Below are 21,997 nucleotides of genomic sequence, written 5' to 3' on the forward strand. Positions count from 1 at the left end.
TACACATGCTATCTCTGCATTTAAAGCACAGGTTAAAATCCTGTAAATAGTATGTATGAGCATTAGAACAGTTCATTGCTTCCCTTAGAGCAGGAGAGAAAAAAAGTAGTTTTCAAACAGAGCAATTCTAATCGCTTCAGTATCCCCAAGTGTGCTCAGGGCTGGGCTGGCTGTTTGCTCCCTCTGCTGGCTTTACACAAGTACAGCATGTACTCACACGTCCTCAGGTTTAAAGTATTTGTCCAGTTGTATTTTTACCTCTGTATGTGTGTGTTACACCCTCCCCCCATATCTTCTATGTAGGAAAGATTTATATATAAATGTAAAATATATATTTATACATAAAATTTATATATATATATAAATATAAATATAAAAACCCTAAAAGCTTGGTCTGCATCATCACTGGCCACCCTATCCACACACTAACCAAAGCACATGTACCACAGCAAGGCAACAGTAGTTCTTAATATGATAGAGACCACCAAAAAGTAATACACAAGAAGGCCAAACTCGGGCAGCGAGAGCGCATTACTTCCTATCCAGGGCATGACGTACAACAGAATTTCCTTTAAATATGCAATTTTTAATTGGGGAGCAAAGAAAACCCCATTCTGTATGTTCTGCTGCTCAGCTTGTTTGAGCTCAGTGTCCTATGTGGGGCCTGATCTTGTGCTGATGTTCAGATTCTCTCCGTGCCTTTCTCCCCAGAGTCTGGTCTCCAGAATCCAGATTGCTCTTCATTTGTCTAATTATCCTTTAGGAAGGAAGCTAATCTATCAACTAAAGCCACACTAATCATCCAAATCATGCTTGTCATGACTTAAAATGGCATGATTAGCTTTTCTCCAGCAACTAAAGAGGACTCAGAGCTGTATAATACAAAACCCTAGATACACAGGCCAAAGCCCGGCCACATTTAAATGTTATTTTGCAAGCAGTGTTTCAGAAGGAAATTAAATGGCTAATAACACCCTCCCCATTTTTAAAAATTATTTTCTGATACCATAATAACCAAATTTTTGTATTGAACAACCTCTTTTAAACTCAGCACACTTAATTATTAAATTCCTTTGAGAACAGATCCACATGAAACAATCAGAACTTCTAACCCATGCACTTAAACTTTATCACTGTTATACAGGTAGCAAGCTATTAGATGAATAACGACATCTATGCAAAACAAAGCAGAGGCAGGACAACTCCTTATCCCTTTATTAGCCTCCCAAACCCTTAAGATGAAAAATTTTCCTTTCAACTCTCAATATGTTAATCTCAGATCAAAATTACTTGCCTTCTCCATTCTCTCCAGTTCATAAGATGTCAACAAGAATCATTAAGAGTTACTTTTAATAACGTAAGGAATTAGGTACGTTATTTTCAGAGCTGATCAGGAATCACAAATGCCCCTGAAACAGATGACCCCCTTATAAGATTTATACTGAACAGAGACAGTTGAAAATACCACCAGGGAAGTGGTAAAACTTGTGTTTGAGAACCCTGAAGTCAGGGCAAGTTAGAGCCTTTAAGATATTGCTTTATACATTTTCACCCTTCCATCAAAAGGCTGCGACAGCCCCAGACAGCAGAAATCAGGCAAGAAATCAGCACACCGAAAAGCCAAAGGTACTGCTTCACAAGAGCTCCCAGGTCTGCTGCTGGAGACATCTACATGAGCGACCTGCATGGTATGAAACACCATGTGCCTCCAGTGATGAGGAACTCTGACCAGCTATAATAGAGACAAGCAAGTTCCACTACACCAGAAGAAAAACTGCAAGCAGTGTATGTGCTCATGGCACAAGCTGGAAATAGGATAACTCTATGTAACAATTTACAATCAGGACATATGAAAAAACCTGTGTCATAAATCAGAAATATAAAGTTAGTAGAACACCACTAACTTGAAACCTTCCCCTTGCACCTACTTGCATTTGGCTTTACCTTTAGCTCCTTATCAGAACCTTACATATTTGTACATAATTGTCAAATATATGACAATTTCTTCAGCCTGTTATAGGTGCACATCTATCTTTTCAGTCACTGAATTCTACAAGCTTGTGATGGGAGGCAGGGGGCAAAAACATAAAGGGTGAAATTTAAGTCAAAATGGGATTTAAGTTGTGCTGAGCATAACCCAGGGTACGCTCTTCAAATTATAGGAAATCGTCTCCACAGCCTACATCTGAGTACTCTTAATCCCAACTTCCCCCAGCCCCTTTGATAAGAACAGGTGAAAAACAGATAGTAAAGATATAAAGACTCCGGTTTGTTTCCTATCCCTCTTCTCCCATGTTGGTCGTTCCCTCCAACTCAATACAAATTCTGCTCATGGTGTTCAGAAAAGGAGCATAGTTTCATAAAGGTAATAGAAAAAGCCTCCCCAGATACATTCTCTTTAATGATAGGGAAGAGAGGCATATATCACATATATAATGTCAATGCATTCAAATCAACATGATTCATCTTTCAGACAGTAACTTCTTAATTTTAGACTTTGTCCAATTTTAGGGTTTTCCCCTTTTAATTTTAAGCAGATCGAGCAAAATTCTGATACTCATTCAACAGCAGATTTGTAATTGGTCAGCCCTCTATTTTAACAGAGGTACTTGAAGCATTAATCATAGAATGTCCTGAGTTGGAACGATCATCAAGTCCAACTTCTGTCCCTGCATATGACAATCCCACAGTTCACACCATCTGTCAAATCTTACATTTGATTTATAGTCAGGTTGATTCTGGAAATAATTTAGTGACAAAGCAGCACACAAAACAATGAGCACCTATGCCTATATTTTGTGAATGATAACTACGTCACAACTGCATAAATAGATGCTTTGAAATAATTTATGCTCTAATTTGCAGATTTAACTCATTTAAGAATAGGATTATACAGGATTTGTTGAAACACTCCCTTTATTGTGAATGAATAGATGACGATATTTAAGCACCTCTGTTTTCTAGAAGAGCCAAACAGGGATTTAAGACAGATTTTTCTTTTTATACTCTACTACTGCAAACTGGAAATTACTAATAAGGCATCACAGGAAAGCATTCTTCTGTTTTGCTGACCTTATAGCGTATGCTTTATACAACCCTTTTCTTAGGTGAAAATAACCCCTCCAAAAAAATCAGACACAATAATTCACTGAAAAAAAACTCATGGGAAGAAAGTTACGGGCCTCTAGTATAAAAGCAAATATTAAAAGACACAAAGGAAAGGGATAATCTGATGCACACTGAATTAATCTCTTGGGTCAGATTCCAATCCTGAAAATGCAAAATTATGTTTGAGGGAGAAGTTATTTAGCTAATCTGTTATAATAACAGACCTGCTGATTTGTGTTCATCTTCCTATCACCAGTACACAATACCTGCTCGAGTTTAAAAGTTTCACTTTTTGATTTTTTTTTTAAAGATCACATACTGTGGAAAAAAAAAAAATGGCATACAGACCTGGTTTCCACCAGCATTATGACATTCATAAACTCCAACAACACCATCTGCAAAATGGCCCAAAGTGTCAAGGCAATTGGTACCCTGCTGCAAAGCCCCAAAAGCTATATCTTGATGATCAGGTACCCTAAAATAAAACCAGAAATATCTGCTTAATTCAGTTTCTTTATTATTTTTTTTTCCCCTTTTCTTTCTTATCTCCTTGTCTTTACTCAGAGTATTTTTAAAATGACGGATTTAAGATGAATGATGACTACTATCTGGAAATCTCAATCATCATCTGAGGAGAGAAGGCAATTATCTGATCATGAACTGATCAAACATGAGTAAATTTGCAAGCTTAGGACAGAATAGAAATACACTTGTACCAGAGAATGAAGATGAACATACAAAGTCAGCACAAAAAGCAAATTAAAGATGACTTAACATCATAATTTAAGGTCACTCGAGCTTAATGCTATCAGTTAAGGCCATCAAGCCCTCTTTGTCAGTCAAGCTAGTTTGTGGCAGAAATGAGACATAATACATTTTTCTCAGACTGTTTTTACTGAGGTGTTAGTAAAAGGGTTAGGAATTTTTTTAAAAATTATATATATATATATATATATATATATATATATATCAGTGTTTTGCTGATACCTATTTTCTAATGGTTGCATATAAAGTACACTGATACAGTATAGAAACAGCTAGGCAAAGCCATTCAACAAAGTACAGTTGTGAGGTACAGTCTATGAGTTCATGCCAAACAGTAAAGCAAGTACACATTACTTCCTTTTAAAACTTCTGACTATAATCTGAGTATAATAATTCAACCCAGGAGAATGAGCACATGAGAGAATACAGAGTAAGATGACATTACATTGAAGTAATGCTTATGGCAATACATTTTCCAGGAGAGCCTGCAAGACATATTTTTTCTGACAAATTAAGCAAAAATAAATATCCTCTGACACTTTTAAGAGAAAATAAAGAATAACTTCCTCAGCATCATCATGGTTTATGAGACTCTTTAGTATGTGTATTTCCGTACATGTTTCACTATGGCTGTAATGGCTGGTGCTTTTGCATTCCAGCCTGTATGCCACTAGCAGTTACCTGATTCTACTGACATGAAGTGCCCCCAAGGAAAAAAAAAAAAAAAAAATATATATATTCTTATAAGCCACACCGTATCTTTCCATCACGCTACCAATATCAGGTTGACAGCAGACAAACTAGTTTATAGACTCAGATCTGACAAACATACTTACTAACAGGTTATTGAAAAAAACCCTTTTTATCCTTTCAAAAAGTGTTTCTCTTTGAGGATTTTTCATTAGCTCCAATGCGTTCATGTTACAGAAACTGTTAGCAATGTTACCCCTCATTTCCTCCTTCTCATACCCCCCTAAAAGTTAATGACTATGCAGTGACAGGGAACAAGAGACAGAAACAGCAGAAGACTCCGCATCTTAAGAGTCTTTGGCATCTACTCTTGTCTACCAAACACAAGAGCCTCTGGTCTGCTGCCTCCTGGTACTTGGACTGTACTGAGATTCAGTCCCTTCACTCGACCAGGTGTGTGCTCAGATGAAGACAAAAGCTTTGAAGGGATGACAACAGGATACAGAGCAGTGCACTTCTGAGCAAACAGCTTGTGTAGGAGACTAACTTCAGGCTCAGATGAGTTGGGTCCTTTGGACCCTCTTTTGTAAAATTTCTGCTGCTGCAGTTGCAGTAAGTAGAAAAAGCAGCTTACTAGGGAAAAATGGCTCTTTAGGAACAGAGCTAACAAAAACCAAAAGCAAATAAGCACATGTGAGGCATTGCTTTCACAACTAAATTTAAAAATATCATTTACATCCAAGAAAGGAGAAAAAAAACCCTATGATTTCTGGGGAGGGCAAAAAAGAGAACTCGACACTATCTCTAACCCAGCTAAAACTCACCGTAACTCAGGATAAACATTTTCAAGATACCACTTGAAGGGTTTGCAGCTAAGTCTCTTTCTGAGTTCCATTCGGCTCTGAATACTAGAGGAGAAAAAAAAAGGAGTCATTTTTAAAGTCAGGCTGCTGTCTTCATACATGTTAAAGAATACACAGAAAAATCAAGAACAGTAGAACTATATCTCCAAGACATAACACGAGAGCTAGCACTACTATCACCTTGGGAGGTGCTGTCTCATGAAGAATAAATGAATAGGGCAAAGAAGCACTTGCAACTTACTTGCCATAAGGTACATTCCTGGCTGAAGGCACTGCTGCGTAATAGAAATTTTTATACTCATCCATCCAGACTTCTGCCGCCCTGCGTGTATTTCTAGAGACAATCATATGAAATACATAGGTTATATTTTAACTAGCTGCAATTAAACCATGTCAGTTACCCTTGGGATGATTGTAATCCTTCCTAGTACTACACAATCAGCTGCCTCAAGCCAGGCAGAAGATTCCCTGCTAAAGACCCAAGCAATAGAAAAGCATTAGAGTAACATAAATTTCATTCTAAATGCATTGATTTCAGTTATGTCTTTTTCCACACTCATCACTGCTTCAGGTTTTCATACAGAATTTAATACACATCTTGGAGTTCTTTCTGCAAACTTAATGGAAATTATTCAGTATTACTGTGGGGTTTGTTTGCTTGTTCGTTGTTTTTTGTTGTTGTTGGTTGGTTTGTTGTTCTTTGTGTTTGTTTCTGTTTGGCTGGTTGTTTTATTGCTTTATTTTGTTTAGTTGGTTGGGTTTTCATGGCTTTTTGTTGGCTTTTTTTTTTTTTAATCAGAATCAGTTGAGAGAAGCCAAATTCAGTGAGTATTCAACCTGGATAAGCAAGCTAATTGGAAACATAAAAGTCTCAACAACTGGCAATATTTAAGAATGTCTTTTACCTTTCTGAAAACAGATATGCTAACATAGGTAAGTTTTATTTTCAGTCTTCCATATCCCTACCAACAGGGTACTGAAAGTTCCAAAAAGACATAAGTTGTCATGACATTTAAGGCTACGAACCAAGCAAGTCTGCTACAGCTGAGGTAACAGAGGAGAACCAGTAATCAGAAAATATTTTTAATGTTTTAAAATCTGAGAGATTAATTATAGCAATAAATGTGAAAAACACTAACCCAAATTCTTTACTTCTAATCAAACATATCTCTAACTAAAATTCCTGTATTTATGTAATTGGTGCCTTTAAGTCTCCTTCTGGACTGCAAGAGGGTAAAGCCTTTTTCTGTCCCCTGGCTTCCATGTAAAACTCATTTACTTCTATTGTAATTTTAGGCTTAGAAAATTAAGTTTTATTTCACTTGCAACTGCCATGCTCTGAAGCTTATTTTACATTTGGCAGTAAATTCATCTAAAGCAAGTGGAGCAAACTAAGTCAAGCCAATAACTTAACTGGATTTGCCTATTCAAAAGACAAAAAATAGTCAAGATAAAGCAAGTTCTTTTCGCAGGTCACTGAGAAGGAAGGATGTGGGGAAGAAAAAAACACAACACGAGGCAGAGCTCAATTTTTTTGTTGTTTGAGGACTGATTTTTCCTTGCAAAGATTCCTTTAAATTATCTGTAAGCAACATCCCAATCAATCCAGATCAGAAAGCTGTCTGAGTTTATCTTCGCCTGCAGGCCCTCAGGCCCATGTGAGTGCCAGGCAGCCACCCGGCACCTGCCCCCATTTGCTCAGCAACCAGCTTGGCTGCCCACAGGCCAAACAGGTTTTGGTGGTTGGAGCGGAGATGTTCAGTTTGCCCGAATTTAATGACTCCAAAGGCACTTTCAAGGCCAGAATCCATTCCTGCATCATGCTTCCCCATCCTTGAGGAAGAACAGGTCAGGATGAATGCGACAGGAATATGGAAACTATATAGATGCTGAGAAACTCCTAAACTAATAAAACCCTCAAGAAGGCAGGGAACTGAGGAACATGGTACACCCAGCACTTAATGCTGAGTTACAGCTAATGAAACCCATCAGTGAGCGATCAGAGGCAGCTTTGCATGGAGCAGATGAAGGTCTGCAAGGTTTATCAGTTTGTCTGAAGTGGTATATTAAGGCCATGTGCACTGGTCTAACAAATCCTGCCAGACACAAGCTGTCTCTGCCCACGCCACACAGCCAGGATGTGGTCTACCCTCTCCTGAAACAGGACTCCAAGTCTCTCATCCAGAGCCACCAATTTATTTGGCTGCCAAAAAGCAGTGCATACTGCCTAGTCAGCTGAAACCAGGGTGCTTACCCAGAGCACTCCAGAACAAACTGCACACAGTCACAGGAGAGATGATGCTATAAGCTAAACAAGTCCCGACTGCCAGACCAGCACAGATCCCAGGCACCACATTTCTTCGCACCGTGGTCCTACATATATCTGGTAATATCTGTATTACAAGGTATCCCATTACCTCAGGTTTCTCATTCTGTCGTTGCTCAAATGGATATTAAGGCATTCTGTTATATTGGTTTGACACCCAAGAAAGCTGACTGAGGAGAAAACTTCAAACATATGGCAACTTGTCAAGCCTGCTTTCAAGTGACATGCAACTTTTCTAGGTCAATTCAAAAATAATTTCAATGGAACATAGAATGTTAATGGCATTTCAGAATTTGAGACATCTGGACAGCTAAGGACACAGGTCATTAACCACTTGCAGAGAAAAGTAAATCTAGAAAGGGATCTAAGTACCCAAGACACCAGTAGTTTGCAGGCCTCATCTATCCTCACCACTCAAGTACACATTGGATCTCTTTTCAAACTTATTTTGGACACAAATGACCGGAAAACACAATGTGACTTTAAAAAACCTGTCCTATTAATTGTCAGGACATGTAAATGATCAAATCACAATGATGATTTGACTTCACAACAAAATTCAAAACCTATAATTCCAGTACGAACACAGAATCCTAAGCCCCTGCTAAGATGATGCACTTCTGATGTCTGCTGTACATACAGCCACACCTTTTTCCCTTTCTTCCTACTTTTCAGCTGAATTATGTTTAAGCACCTATTTACATAAGAAAAGCAGCATATTCAGAACAGCCCAATGACAGAAAAGTAGCAGAGGAGTGGAAAAACTACACAATTTATTTTTATTAACCATGCTCCTTCTTATGACATTGTCATTTTAAAATCTACCATGAAACTAAACCAGTTGTGTCCTAAGCCTACATAATTAATACAGTTTAGCTGGTAGACCTTTCTGTCCTTCTGATGCAAACTATAAATACTGGAATAAAGATATGATGTATTAAGAGAGGATATTTCATTGGTAGCTTTTGTTTTCCCATAAGTACTATTATTCATTTTTCACTGTAGCATCAAATATAGATCCCAAAGAACAGAGGACCACAAAAATCCCTACTATAACTACTGGAAGACAGCACAATGACTTTATTTTATCAAACTATTAAATTCTTTGGAGTCACCTTGGTGGCGTAACTAATGTGGAAAAGAAGAATTACACCCTAAGGCGGTTCCTCAGTCTAAGGTGAAACACAAGTCCAAATATATCAGCAGCTTAGAACATGAATTCAAGTACATCTGCGCTCTCTGCGCTGCTTTATGTCAAATAGAGTCTGGGCTTCATACTCCTTCAAGGACAAACAATTTTATTTGCAGCTCTTAGCTCACAGAACCTTTAGCTGAGACTTTTACTTCCTCAGCCCTGAGTATCAAGTCCAATTCTTTAAACCAAAACCTACAGTGATTCTTCAGCTACAACTGACAGAGCCTTGGTCAAAACACCCACCATATATTTATGCAATACATTCACCCATATCACTTAAAATCCACTACGAAATCAGAATTGCTATTTTCATTCTATAGAGGAGAAACTAAGGAAATAGCTCAGTATTTCAGCTACTGCTGCACGTTTTATCAACAGGCATGTTTATCTAAGCTCTTAATACTGCAGTTTCTTAGGTCTATAGAAAAGGCATTTTAAACATAGCACAGGAAAGGCAAATATGATATAGAATAAAGCTGCCAGACTGGCACAAGTGCCAGAATCACTCTACATAATTATTTGCATATCACATACTGATCATATATTAACAAAAAGCAAGCAAAATATATTTGTACCTTAACATATTCTGGCTCTTAGTGAATGATGAAACTTTCTATAAAATACAGATGTATGAGATAGTTCTGAAAATAAAGCTTTCTTTAAAACAAAATAAACACAAAGTTTTCAGAATTGATAGAACATCAAGTTAAATATTTCCTTCTTTTCCAGATTCTTGGGCTGTGTCTACTAGAAGTTTCCCTTTTTCAACTCTCAGGTTCTTCCCTCAATCTGTGTAGTTGCCTCCAAGTCATTAATTTCCTTGTAATTAGTATTTTTTTCATGCTAGATAACATTGCAAGTATTTCTAAATAAAAGATCCTTAAAATGAAATTACTGCCACCTGCTGATCATTTGAAGAAATCTAAACCACTGCTATTTAGCAGAAGGCTTAACAGTTACCTTGCAAACACGGTACCACTCCCACCGGGAAATGTGTAAGGATGCTGTTTGCGGAATACGTGTCCCACTCTGCTGCAAGGGATAATTTCTAGGCTCCCACCACATTGCCAAACTCTGAATGAGATCTCTGAAATAAAGACATGAAAGAACACCATCAAAAAATACTGTAATTTTGTAGTATACAATTTACAGGGAAGACTTTTAGTGATTATTGCTAAGATCAATAAGATAGCTTTCTGAGAAATTCTAGGATAAACAAAGGCATATCAGAACATTTATTACAGGTTTTCAAATTAGACCCAAACCTTGTAATGGTCCACCCAGTTCTCCAGTATACTCCAATCCTCCTATGCTTATCAAAAAGTATTGTAAAGATCCTGAGAACTTGAGTTTACAAATTCAAGACAAGAGTGAACAAACCTTGATCCACGTTTTGCAAAACAAGCATGTGTTACAGACAAATTTAGCAACAATATGAAAATATACCATGGTAAGAGCTGTCTCTTAGTTAATTTAGGTAAAATACTGCAGGCCCATCTTGAAATTTGTGAAGTTGAGACCATACTAACATAAGAACAAAAGTTCATATAACAGCTGCTCTGCATATGCTTGAAGGAAAAATGCTAAGTTGTATAAAGCATAAATATAACATATAGAATTATTCTGCAAGTCCATCTAGCAGGTTATTTGAACATAACATCAAGCCACTGATTCAGAGATAAGCTAGAGAATAAAGAGACCCAACAACTATATATGTTGAATTTTAAACTGCACATCACAGATTTCTGTTATTTTGTGCGTGTGTCATTTATTGCCAATTAAATCATATGCCATGTGATTTTTACTCATCTTCAGTTAGTCTGGTAGGTATGAACACATCATTAGCTGTTTGCTGTACTGACTGACTTCGGGGTACCTTCTCTCTGCTACCTGAACAGGAAAAGTCTCCACCTCCTCCTTTCCATGGAGAAAGGGGAACAGAATGCAGCAGGAGAAACAAACAGTTTTTCACATGCTGTCTTCAGACCTTGAGTGAGGAGCTGTTGCTTATGTCCTTTCCTGCTATCAAGGCCTCAATTGTCAAAGTATAAAAGCAGTTGCTAAATTTTCAGGGAAAAAAAAAAAAAGTCACTCAAGTACATGCTTGCAGCTAATCAGATATTTAAGTGCTCTAGTGGCAAAAGAGGTTTTCAGAGTAAATGCAAGTATTGCTGTAGTAATCAAATACTCTCTAGGATGCCAAAAAAAAAAGACAACTTGTAATATTAATACAGTTTAGCAACATACAGCCAAAATAGTGAGAAAACAAAAGCAAAGAAAGTAATTGTTCAAATACATAAGAGGTTTCTTCATGTATTGCATAGAAAGGTCAGACACGGGACTGTAAGGATGTCTCTTCCAGCCTTTAAGTTCCTTACAGGAGTGTTAAACATGTTTATCAATACAGGTTAGGGGATGAAGGGAGAAGAGCAGCCCCGCAGATAAGGACTTTGGGGTTCTAGTGGATGAAAGACTGAACATAACCCAGCAATGTGCACTCACAGCCCAGAAGGCCAATTGTATCCTGGGCTGTATCAAAAGCAGCATGGCCAGAAATCACGGGAGGTGATTCTGCCCCTCTGCTCTGCTCTGATGAGACCTGGAGTCCTGCGTCCAGGAAAGACACAGATCTGTTAGAGAGGGTCCAGAGGCCACCAAGATGATCAGAGGGATGGAACATCTCTCATGTGAGGACAGGCTGGGAGAGTTGGGGTTGTTTAATTTGGAGAAGAGAACGCTCTGGGGAGCCTTATTGTGGCTTTTCAGTACTTAAAAGGGGCCTATTGGAAGGACGGGGACAGAGTTTTTAGAAGGGCATGTTACGACAGGACAAGGGGTAGTGGTTTTAAACTAGAAGAGGGAGATTCAGGTTAGACATGAGGAAGAATTTTTTTTACAGTGAGGGTGGTAAATACCGGCCCAGGTTGCCCAGAGAGGTGGTAGATGCCCCGTCCCTGGAGACATCCAAGGCCAGGCTGGACAGGGCTCTGAGCAACCTGATCTAGATGAAAATCTCTCTGCTCATCATAGGGTGTTGGACTAGATGACCTTTGAAAGTCCCTTCCAACCCAAATTATTCTGTGATTCTATGATTTGGTTACCATGTCTCTATACGTAGTGTGCTGCATACAGCAAACTTTGCCTTGCGGGCAAGCATATGCTCAATGCATGTGCATATTTCAGTGACTCAAAATACTCATGGGTTTTTACAAGTTCAAGAACTGGACCTAAAACACACTACTTAGAGTGTCTGAGATGCATCTCTACCTTAAAATACTAAGTGACAGAATGGAAGTCTTGAGAAGTCACAGTTCTGCTCCTTCCAAATATTTTTTTGTTTTAATACAAGTATACTGGAGAAAAAACTTTGTACAATACTATAATGCAGAGAGACAAAAAAAACCTACTAAAGCCAGAACTAACCACCAGGTCAAATAAGAAATGGCTAAAGCACAAGTTCTCTCAGTTGCTCCTCCTCCTTCTCTAAATCCCACTTAAACATCTGAAAATAAGGAACTTGAAAAAAAAGCAAGCAAGCCTTCTCAACCATAATTATCTCATAGTGCTAAATAAGGGTTTAAAATTTAAAAATTCACTAAGTTTAGATGCCAGGCAGTATAGTATTATTAATGTTAAGAAGCAGATTACTCTTCAGTCAGCTAAGTTTTAATTGATTTCTTAAGACGTATGTAAGAACATTAAACTTGTGAACTCCTGTGTTCCACTTTTCAAGATTAAATTTCAGCAACATATTAAAACATACCTTAAATTGGCAGTATTTAAACATTATTTTATTTTAATCGATAACTTTAGATGAGGATGTGACTTTCAAACAAAATAGCATATTTGAAAACAATTTCCTGTCTACATCCTGTATTTTTTTATCACCCAACTTCCATTATGAAAATGTTCACTGCTTAATGAACAAATACTTTTATTCTCCCATATTTAGCACATAAATCCTACCTTGCTTTAATTCTTCCATTGAAATGAATCATCTGGATTTTGTTAATAATGCATGTGAAGTTTCAACTCTAGTTTTAACCCTCTTTGCCTCACAGAGTCATGGTCTTCCTGATTTTGTGTAATGATGAAACCTGCATTCTTTCAAGACTGATCCAAAAGTAAATAATATACATACCTAAGTTTTCTCCACCCCAAACATCCATCATCATGTCATACTTCCCTAGTTCTTCAAAATAGGATTTGTCCATCACAAATAATCCACCAGCTATCATGGGTGTCCTAAACAGACAAGAAAAATTAAATACTTACAGAACCATAAACTGTGAGGTAATTATTATTTGCATCTCAAGGTTAATATCTTCTGAAAAAAATGCAATACTTTCAAATGCAACTAATTTTGCATCTATCACTTTAAATGTTATGTGCATACACTTTCTATGGCACATATACCCTGTTTCCCCAAAAATAAGACCTACCCTGAAAATAAGCCCTAGCATGATTTCTCAGGATTTTTGAGGATGCTTGAAATATAAACCCTACTCCAAAAAGAAGCTCTAGTTACAGTTCACAAAAAAAAGTCAATTTAAATAGTGTCCAGGCAGCTATACATGTAAAAAAGTAACATCTTTGGAGCAAAAATTAATATAAGACCCTATCTTATTTTCAGGGAAGCAGGGTAACACTACAACCACCTTCTGAGGCAGTTTCCAAAGCCCCATTTGGCTCACATGCTCTTTATGTAAAAGGTCACAATTTGTACCAGTAATAAAAACATTAAAACTGATGCTGTAGTTTTAGCCCTCAAAAGGTACCAACTTAACAAAAAGCAGATTGTGCTTCATTTAAAGGGTAAATAATCTACCAGCATGCTTTAAAGTATTTTTTAAAATACAACTTATTTCTGAGAGTCTCATAATGCTACACAATAATGAAGTTTCAATATTAATGAAAGATATAGTAAAGATCCCTTTCAGAGTCAGAGAATATGATTTCTAGCTTTGTTTAGTTGCAAACTACAATCTAATAGAGGGAAAAGCGGTGGTATATACAGACATACTTTATGGGAGCAACTGGATTTCCTTGCCGTGCTCTTCTTTGCTCTGGTGTCATGTAATCCCACTTGAACACCAGGTTCCAATCAAAGCCTTCAGGAAGAAAAAGATTAGAGAAAGACGTTAAAAAGACTCTGGTCATCATTCAACTTGTAGTAACATAATGTTGACTGAAAACACCGGGAACTGTAATTTAAATGAAAAGTTTTAAATGCGTACAAACTTGCGTGTAGAAAACAAAAAAGTAGGAGTCCAGATAAATGGCAAAGAAGTTGACAGGACAATAAAAAGTAATATCTAATACAAAATAGCTTTGATCTCTCTTGCTGCCATCTACTATACATAGTAAGAAACCCAGTCAGCAAATGACAAAGCAAAAGCCCCATATTAATCCAATGTCTCATTTCATCAAATAGAACACCATATGATGATCTTCCAACCATTACAAATGCTCCCAAAAGTCTTTTACTGCACAATTGCATTTCAACTTGATCACATATGTTTACACAGGCTTTATGCAGCAGTTAGTAATCCTTTATCAGCAGGAGCTCTCTATGGTGAAGATCACAACAGGTTATGTAGCTCCCACTTATTAACATTCATTCATCTTCCTGCTTTCCCACTACACACTTCTAAGTGCATCTTTATTTCAATCTGAGACAAGTGCTACAGAGCCAAAATCTTACTTCCTTTATGTAAGTACCTATATGTGTGTACACACAGCAACAGCTGGTCTGTTCCTTCAATGAGTTAAGCACAGCAGCACATAGCAGCCACTAGAATAATGACCAATAGGTCACCTACAGCAATATTCTATCCAACAAGCATTTGAATCACCACCTTTAGCCAACGATGCACAGCTGATGTAAGACAAACTTCCTATAGGAAACATTTTCATAACCCTTTTTAAGATGGGTTATGCCCAGGAGCATGAACATCTATTAAAAAGCTACACAAGGTCCATCTCCCTCTTCCAGTACACCTAGCAAACCAGCCTCATACAGACTGCCTGCTGCCAGACATTTATATCCTATGAGGTCATGTAATGAATGATTTCCAGATTTCTGGTGCACAGATGTCAATAGTTTTCTTTCTCCAGCATAAAGATAAAGCAATTACCTTGTGGGGAAGTGGGGGAAAAGTGAAGGTAGCCAGACAAGTACAGTCCTACAAACTGTCTGTATCTGTAAATGTGCATACTAATGATTGATGTGGAGAGTTGAAAACTAAACAGTTTTCATTTTAACTCACAAGACCTTTATCACGCACAATACAGAAATTACCCTGAACAGTCTTTACAGCATGCATGCCAACTCTTTCTCTCCACAGTTAAGTATTTCATGAAGTGTTGCACTGTAAAAATGAAAGACTGTCTAACTACTCCAAAACTCCAAGTAGCAAAACCGTAAAATGACTACAATCGATAGTACCATAAAGCCTCCAGCATGAAAAGTAAAATGAGCTCCACTATTTCCATGCAGTTAAAAAGTCGCATTTCATCATACATACCCAGCAAAATTACTTGCATCTGGGAGAACTTGAAAAAAAAACTACTGTTCTCTAGCAGAAGCGGTACAGATAGAGTTACATATACTCTAGTGAACACAAGGGGTCTCTTTTGGAACACAGCACTCTGTTACAAACTCTGAACATGTGTATAAATTGTCTACCCATAAAAACTGTCTCCATTTTCACTGACTCTGGGAAAAATCTGCACTCAATCAGATAATATCAGTAATTCTGTAAAAGGAGTTTTTCTAAACACAAGTGCATATCCACTATGAAATTCTAGCCAGTGTAAACTGCATCATAGGCATACTCTAAATTATTAGATCTCAGTTAACTACAGTATATTCCAGAAATTAAAGTGTTTCTCAGGGCACTATAAACACTTTTGCAAATCCCCCCTCAACAAAAAATTTGTAACATGAAGTGCATGGATTTAGTATTGGCTAGACTTGGGGAATTTTTTTAGCCCTGTCTCCTTTAAAACCTTCGTAGCATTTGCTAGGTTGCTTGTCTTGGGTGATTAAGTCCTTTCAAAACAGACCAGGCACAAATGCTGTCCCAGCTGTCTCAACCCTCCATGCTTCAGATACTGTATCTCAGGTTGAAAGCATAGCTTGGTTTTCCATGTTTAGACTTGGCCCAGCGAAAGTGTCCCATGACATCAAACGTGGTAGTGCCTCTAACATGGTAATCTGTCCTCTGGGAACTGAAAAGAAATATATTATTCATGTTTCAAGAGACACCCAAATGGCCTTAAACACTGGTATGTGCAAAATTTCTATTGTTAATATTAAAAAACAAACAAAAAAAAACCCCCAAAAACCAGCTTCTCACTCCTCAGTCCAGAAGTACAGAGGTTCCACGCACTTTAAAAAAAATTAAAACATCTATTTCTGTTGCGTACAAGCGGAAAAAACGAGCACTAAAAATTAAGAAAAAGAAAACAAGGGAAACATAGTTCCAAAGATAAAGCAGTAACAAGTGAAATGATCTCTCAATCTTCTTTCACTTCACTTGGGAAGAATTAAAGAGTGCGAACCTTGCAGGAACCAAGCAAAGGTTTCAGTGAAAGAACTCCTCCTCCTACTGCAGGCAACAATAAAAGCCACATAATGGTACAGAGATTTCCATGCTTGAGGCATAATGAATAGATTGGGTAAAAGCCTTAAGGTTTTAATAAAGCTGGCACTCAGATAATAGCACAGACCTATACATTAGCATACTGTGAATATATGCACTGTAGGTGTTACTTCAGGATGTTAATTAAAAGGACATAGAACCTCTCACCTCCACATCACTGACTGGAAATTGCACCCTATGTGACATTATGCAAATATTGCTTTTATTGCAGTTTACTGGAACAACACTTGGAAGCCAGTTAGAGACCAGTAACTGACAGAATAGGCTTGGAATTAGTTTTTCCTTCCACGCTCAAGAAAGCCCATTCAGAAAAAGCTGAAACACTGCAGAAACAGCACTGCATAATTTCTGTATTGTGGCTCATTTTATATCTTTGTGCAGACAGTTCAGTCAAAAAAAGGGAGGGGGGGAAGAAGAACAGCTATTTTTAAATACTAGATTCTTGCTTACAGTGAAAAAAGGGGAGGATTTTTCTTGGGGGCAGAGAGAGTTTCACAAGTCTTTTTACTATTTGCTCTCAACGGTTTACACTAGCTAGACACAGTGAAACTAATACAGGAAATTTTGTAACTGTAAAGGTATAAACACCACAAATTTCAAGGTCACATGATACTCTCTTCACAATTACAGATCATGGCTAACAAACATTTATTTTTAAAACACATTCCAAAGCTTTCTGCTTATTCAGAAGATTTTAATTTTTTTAAGCAAACCAGCATCTTGAAAAAGCTCATAGGCACTACATTGCTGATGGGCTTTTAAGCTAGAGAGCAATTAAAGCCTGTCTTATCTAAAAAGAGAATCATAAGCCCTGGCCATAAGCTGCTTCTGACATGTACACAGTCCTACAAACATTGGAGTGAGCACTGCACATAGGTAAAAGGCAGCACAAACTTATAAGAATTAGAATAATCAAGATGACCTGTTTTAAAGCAAAAGACAATAAGGCCAATTAAAATCCAACCCTAGAAACAACTGACCTACAGAACTTAAACCATGAGCAGGAAGAACCATATGTTAACTGCCCATTCCACAACTGCAGTGATTATGAGCTTTGATTCTTGATGCTTTTTTTTTTAAAATTTGTATTCCAGTACAGGTACATACCGCCTTTTAAATCAGCTGACGCCCCCACGTACTGGAAGTTGTCCATATTAATTACATCAATAATAGGAGACACAACTCTGGTCTTGTCCTAAAATAAATATTAGAAAGTAATATTGAAATAATGAAATCAATATATAAAGATGCAGGTAGGATGAGATATTGATCAGTTCAGCATGATTTCATGAGCACATCTCCCACAGCTCTCCCCTTACTTCAGCTGATGGCTCTGAAGAGCCAGTGCTGTGAACAGCATCGCTCAGCCCTGCTGCAGAAAGCAGAAACCGCACGATGTGGCTTTGAATCCTCTTTCTGATCCAGTCTACTCAGAGTAATCGCCCTCTTCTGACTTGCTCTTGAAGAAGGCAGCAAACTTGCAGTTTTAAAGGCAGTCAAGCAAACAGTGCTTCCATTCTTACTTTTAAAACCAGCTCAAAGAAAAGAAGCATCCAGGCAAGTCATATTTTCCACAGCAAATCTCTAGCCATGCGGTCTACTATGGTCTTATTGTTATTTCAACCTTTAAGGAACACTTAGGCCTTCCTGCAGTCAGAAAAGTCTTAGGTTAATGCTACCCCATTTCACACTAGAAGAATCACACTTCACAATCAGATACTTAGATAGGAAAGAGAACCTAAAAAAACCCTCAAACTGCTGAATGCTCTTAATCTCCAGCAGCCAAGATTCCAGCAGTACAGACACCACATTCCTCTGATCAACCATGGTCTCGTATACTGCTCTGAGTGAGCTTAATTACCTTGGCTGATGTTTTTTGTCAAAATAGTTTAAGAAAACAACCCAGAAGTCTCTCCAAAAACTCAACATTCATCAACCAGCAGGATCACAAGACATCAGTAGCCTAAAAAAAGCACTCATCTAATATTAGAAATGCAATATCACGGTTAAGCCAGTTTGTTTCTGTGGCTTATCGCGGGGCATTTACATTTACACAGTGAGGCAAACTTCTACTCTAATTTTATGGAACATTTTGCTTGAGTTCAAAATAAAATTTTGAGCTCCATACTTTAACATAATTCAGAGAGCACAGATAACTTCGGAACAATGTATCATCAAATCTGTGAATATAAAAAAAAAAATTGAAAAATCAGGAGATCTCAGTAACTGTTACAGAGAAACAATTGTCATGGTTAAAAAAAACCCTACCAACCTAAACATTGCCATTTTAAGAATTTATTTCACAAGTTTGTCTTCAAATGATAATACATACATTCTCAACAGCAGTTCAGCAATGCATCCCTCCTTGCTAGTCAGCATTATACAGAAAAGACTGGAACCAAACTAGTATGGGAATAGCTTGAGCTCATAACAAGAGACTTAAAAGCAACTCTTAGTCAAATTCTTTGCTTGGTCCAATAAGTACATTAAACACCTGTTTTCATTTATTTAATCTTAATTATTCAATCTGTGTTTATTTTAATAAGCTCAAATGACCTAGTAAATAACAACTAAGTAATTCGGCCTGAGTGAGCAAAAGGTCAATAACTTCTGTATTGGCCAAAAGAACCCAAGAGAATACAAACTGAAGCCAAAGCTAAAAAAACAGATGCTCACTACTGATTTCTACATTCCTTTTAAGTATCACTGCAGCTACACCACCCAGGTCAAATATCAGTTTTTATGAGCAATGCAATAGAACATCTAATCAGGTCTGCTACTAAGTATTATTTAGTTTGGTCTACAGCAAACTAGAAACACAGACAAAGATGACCCACCTGTCCTGTTTCCCCATCAGTCACACCTTTAGCTCCTGTTTTGTGAGCTGCAGCCCAACTCCATGTTTGTAATGAATGGCAAGCATACAGTTTTGCTGTGCTCCGCTTGGGAGGCAATTATGATTTACTGCACCTTAACTGCAAAACACTAAATGTGCTTGTGTGCTCCCCTACACCACTACAGCACTTCAGGTACACCCATGACCTTATTTTAGGCATTCTATATCCAGTGACAGAATTAGAAAACACCTTTATATAAAGACTGATGAGAGAGAAGATATCCAGCCTTAACCTTCACACTACATCCATCAGCATGAAATACAAAAATGAGACCAGCCTTCCTCCTTATTCTGTCTGAAACTCAGACAGCTTGCACATCAATACCCATCTCCAAAAACATTTTCTGACAAAAAAACTTGCATTTTCTCAAATGGTTCTGCTTGGCACAGCTGAATGTGGTGGTGAAAGCTGCCCAAGCTATCAGGTGTCACTTGAGATGGAGCTTCAGCTTCTCTCCCCCGTGCTGAGGCTTTTATTGCTGCTCTGATTAGTTCTGTCCATCTCAGGGCGACATCACACTAACACCACTTGCTACACCTAACTATTACTTAAACAACTTACGGTTGTTACAACAGACAAATGCTCAGGCTGTGAGCATTCAGTTTGATGTACAACCAATGCTTTGTTGGCTTGGAAACATACTGTTCCTTCCATTATTTGAAATTATAGATTTACTCAGCAGCAAAGCAGACAAAAGATTTGTACATTCTTACAGGGATGCTTTGCAGGGCGCTACAAAGCTATTAATGCAGAGTCTGCCAAAAAGAGCTTCTGGGTCTCTGAAGTACAGGAAATTCATTCACTTAAATACTCAAAAGCAGCTGCTCCCTTTAAATTATCCTAAAGCAAGACACTTATTTATCCACAGTGTGATTAAATTAGAAATCTGACGTGCATTTTAGAAACAAAAACACGAGCAAAAAGGAACTCTTCTTTTTGTAATCTCATTGTGTTCTGAGGGGTTGACACCATAATTTACATACATAACATACAACTGGTGAACCATGTGTTTCTTTTGTGAGGATAATGGAAAGAAATAATGTGAATACTGCAAGTATGTAGTGCCTGGAAATTAGTAGAAGACTATTTCATTTTAATATTTCATAAGGAGGTTATGTATGCTCTAGAGAGTTAGACTATTATGTACTATTCTCATAAATCACCAGGAATTATCCTCAAAATTCTGCATACAGTTCTTGCTCCTCCCTCTGAAAAATCTCAAGACACTTCAAAGATTAAGACTAAGAGAAAATAAAAATATTTTCCTTTCAGCGTTATGCCAGTTAAAAGTTGACTCATTCAAGGTCACATCTGAGACACATAAAAAAGGAATCCACATCTCATTTCTTAATCTTAGCTCTTTCTTCCTTTTAAGATCTTCTGTTTAAAAATACCTTCGTAAGAATGATATTGGATTTACAGCTATGCTATGAAAACAGATAAGTTCAGTTCTGCACCAGAATCTTCCGATTTTTATTTCTCTCATATAACTGGTATAAGAACAGAACAAAGTGACTAGAAATCATTAATGGAAAAAAGCCAAGTAAACAAATGTTCACGAAACAGCTAGCAGTTACCAATGTTTTCAAGATTTTGTATACTTATTACTATGTTGACATTTTAGGAGAATCAAAACTCCACTGGCTCCTTATTCAGTCTCCCCATACCAACATGCACACACACACACACACACAAATCTAGAGGGCATAAAAGGCAGCCTTAGGGAATCAGGCAGGAAACCATTCTCTAGGAGGGAGCAGCTACAGCAGCTCCAGGTTACACAGGCATCTGCATGTTTTGAACTCATAAATATTCACCTTGTACATACGTTACTTCTGCTTTAAACCCTTGCTCAAATTGCTGAAGAAAAACCCCCAGCAGTGTCAGACCCCTCTGGGAACTCTACACAAGTGCAGTCAATAGACAAAGATAATCTAACCAGGAAATCATCTCACAGAAAACTGTGGGATGGATCATCCTTCAAATGGAGAGGAGAGCTTGATGCCTCAGGTGCTCTTAACACAAACAAGAGGTCAAAGACATGGCTCTCTAAAGTGGTTATAGCACATCAGATAGAACATTGTAGAACTGATTCAATTCAGGCTGTTTCTTGGAAGCCATACATTTTCATATTGTGACACACACAACTAATCCCACAAAACTCAAACAGAATTAAATGCCAAGTGGGCAACTCTGGAATAAAAAGAAAAAAAAAAGCCATGCTTTCCAACACATACAGAAGAGATGCAGCATCACATCAGAAAATACTGTATGAATGTATAGTAGCCCTGACCTGAAAAAGTTACCTTTGAGGCCAGAGCAGAAACAAGTTCATTTCTATTCAGCTTCTTGTCACTGAGACTATCAAGAAAACACTGCCAATTAACATCAAGTAACATACTGTCTGCACTATGAACAAAACCAATTTACAATAACAAAGAACTATCATATACTATATGTAAACACTACCCATACCTCAATTATTA

At 37.6% G+C, this 21,997-nt stretch overlaps 1 protein-coding gene across 1 annotated transcript in view; it reads right to left on the reverse strand.

The window, feature by feature from the left end:
• GALNT2 (polypeptide N-acetylgalactosaminyltransferase 2) overlaps positions 1-21,997 on the reverse strand; it is a 93,274-nt gene that overhangs the window by 2,559 nt on the left and 68,718 nt on the right. The window contains exons 8-14 of the mRNA XM_080342213.1: positions 17,722-17,809; positions 13,971-14,058; positions 13,089-13,192; positions 9,908-10,034; positions 5,668-5,760; positions 5,388-5,471; positions 3,457-3,583 (exon numbers count right to left, since the gene is read on the reverse strand). Coding sequence (XP_080198339.1) covers positions 3,457-3,583; positions 5,388-5,471; positions 5,668-5,760; positions 9,908-10,034; positions 13,089-13,192; positions 13,971-14,058; positions 17,722-17,809 — 711 coding nt within the window. The remainder of the gene's footprint in view (positions 1-3,456; positions 3,584-5,387; positions 5,472-5,667; positions 5,761-9,907; positions 10,035-13,088; positions 13,193-13,970; positions 14,059-17,721; positions 17,810-21,997) is intronic.

This window comes from Nesoenas mayeri, assembly GCF_963082525.1.
Source record: "Nesoenas mayeri genome assembly, chromosome: 3".
Lineage (NCBI taxonomy): Eukaryota > Metazoa > Chordata > Aves > Columbiformes > Columbidae > Nesoenas > Nesoenas mayeri.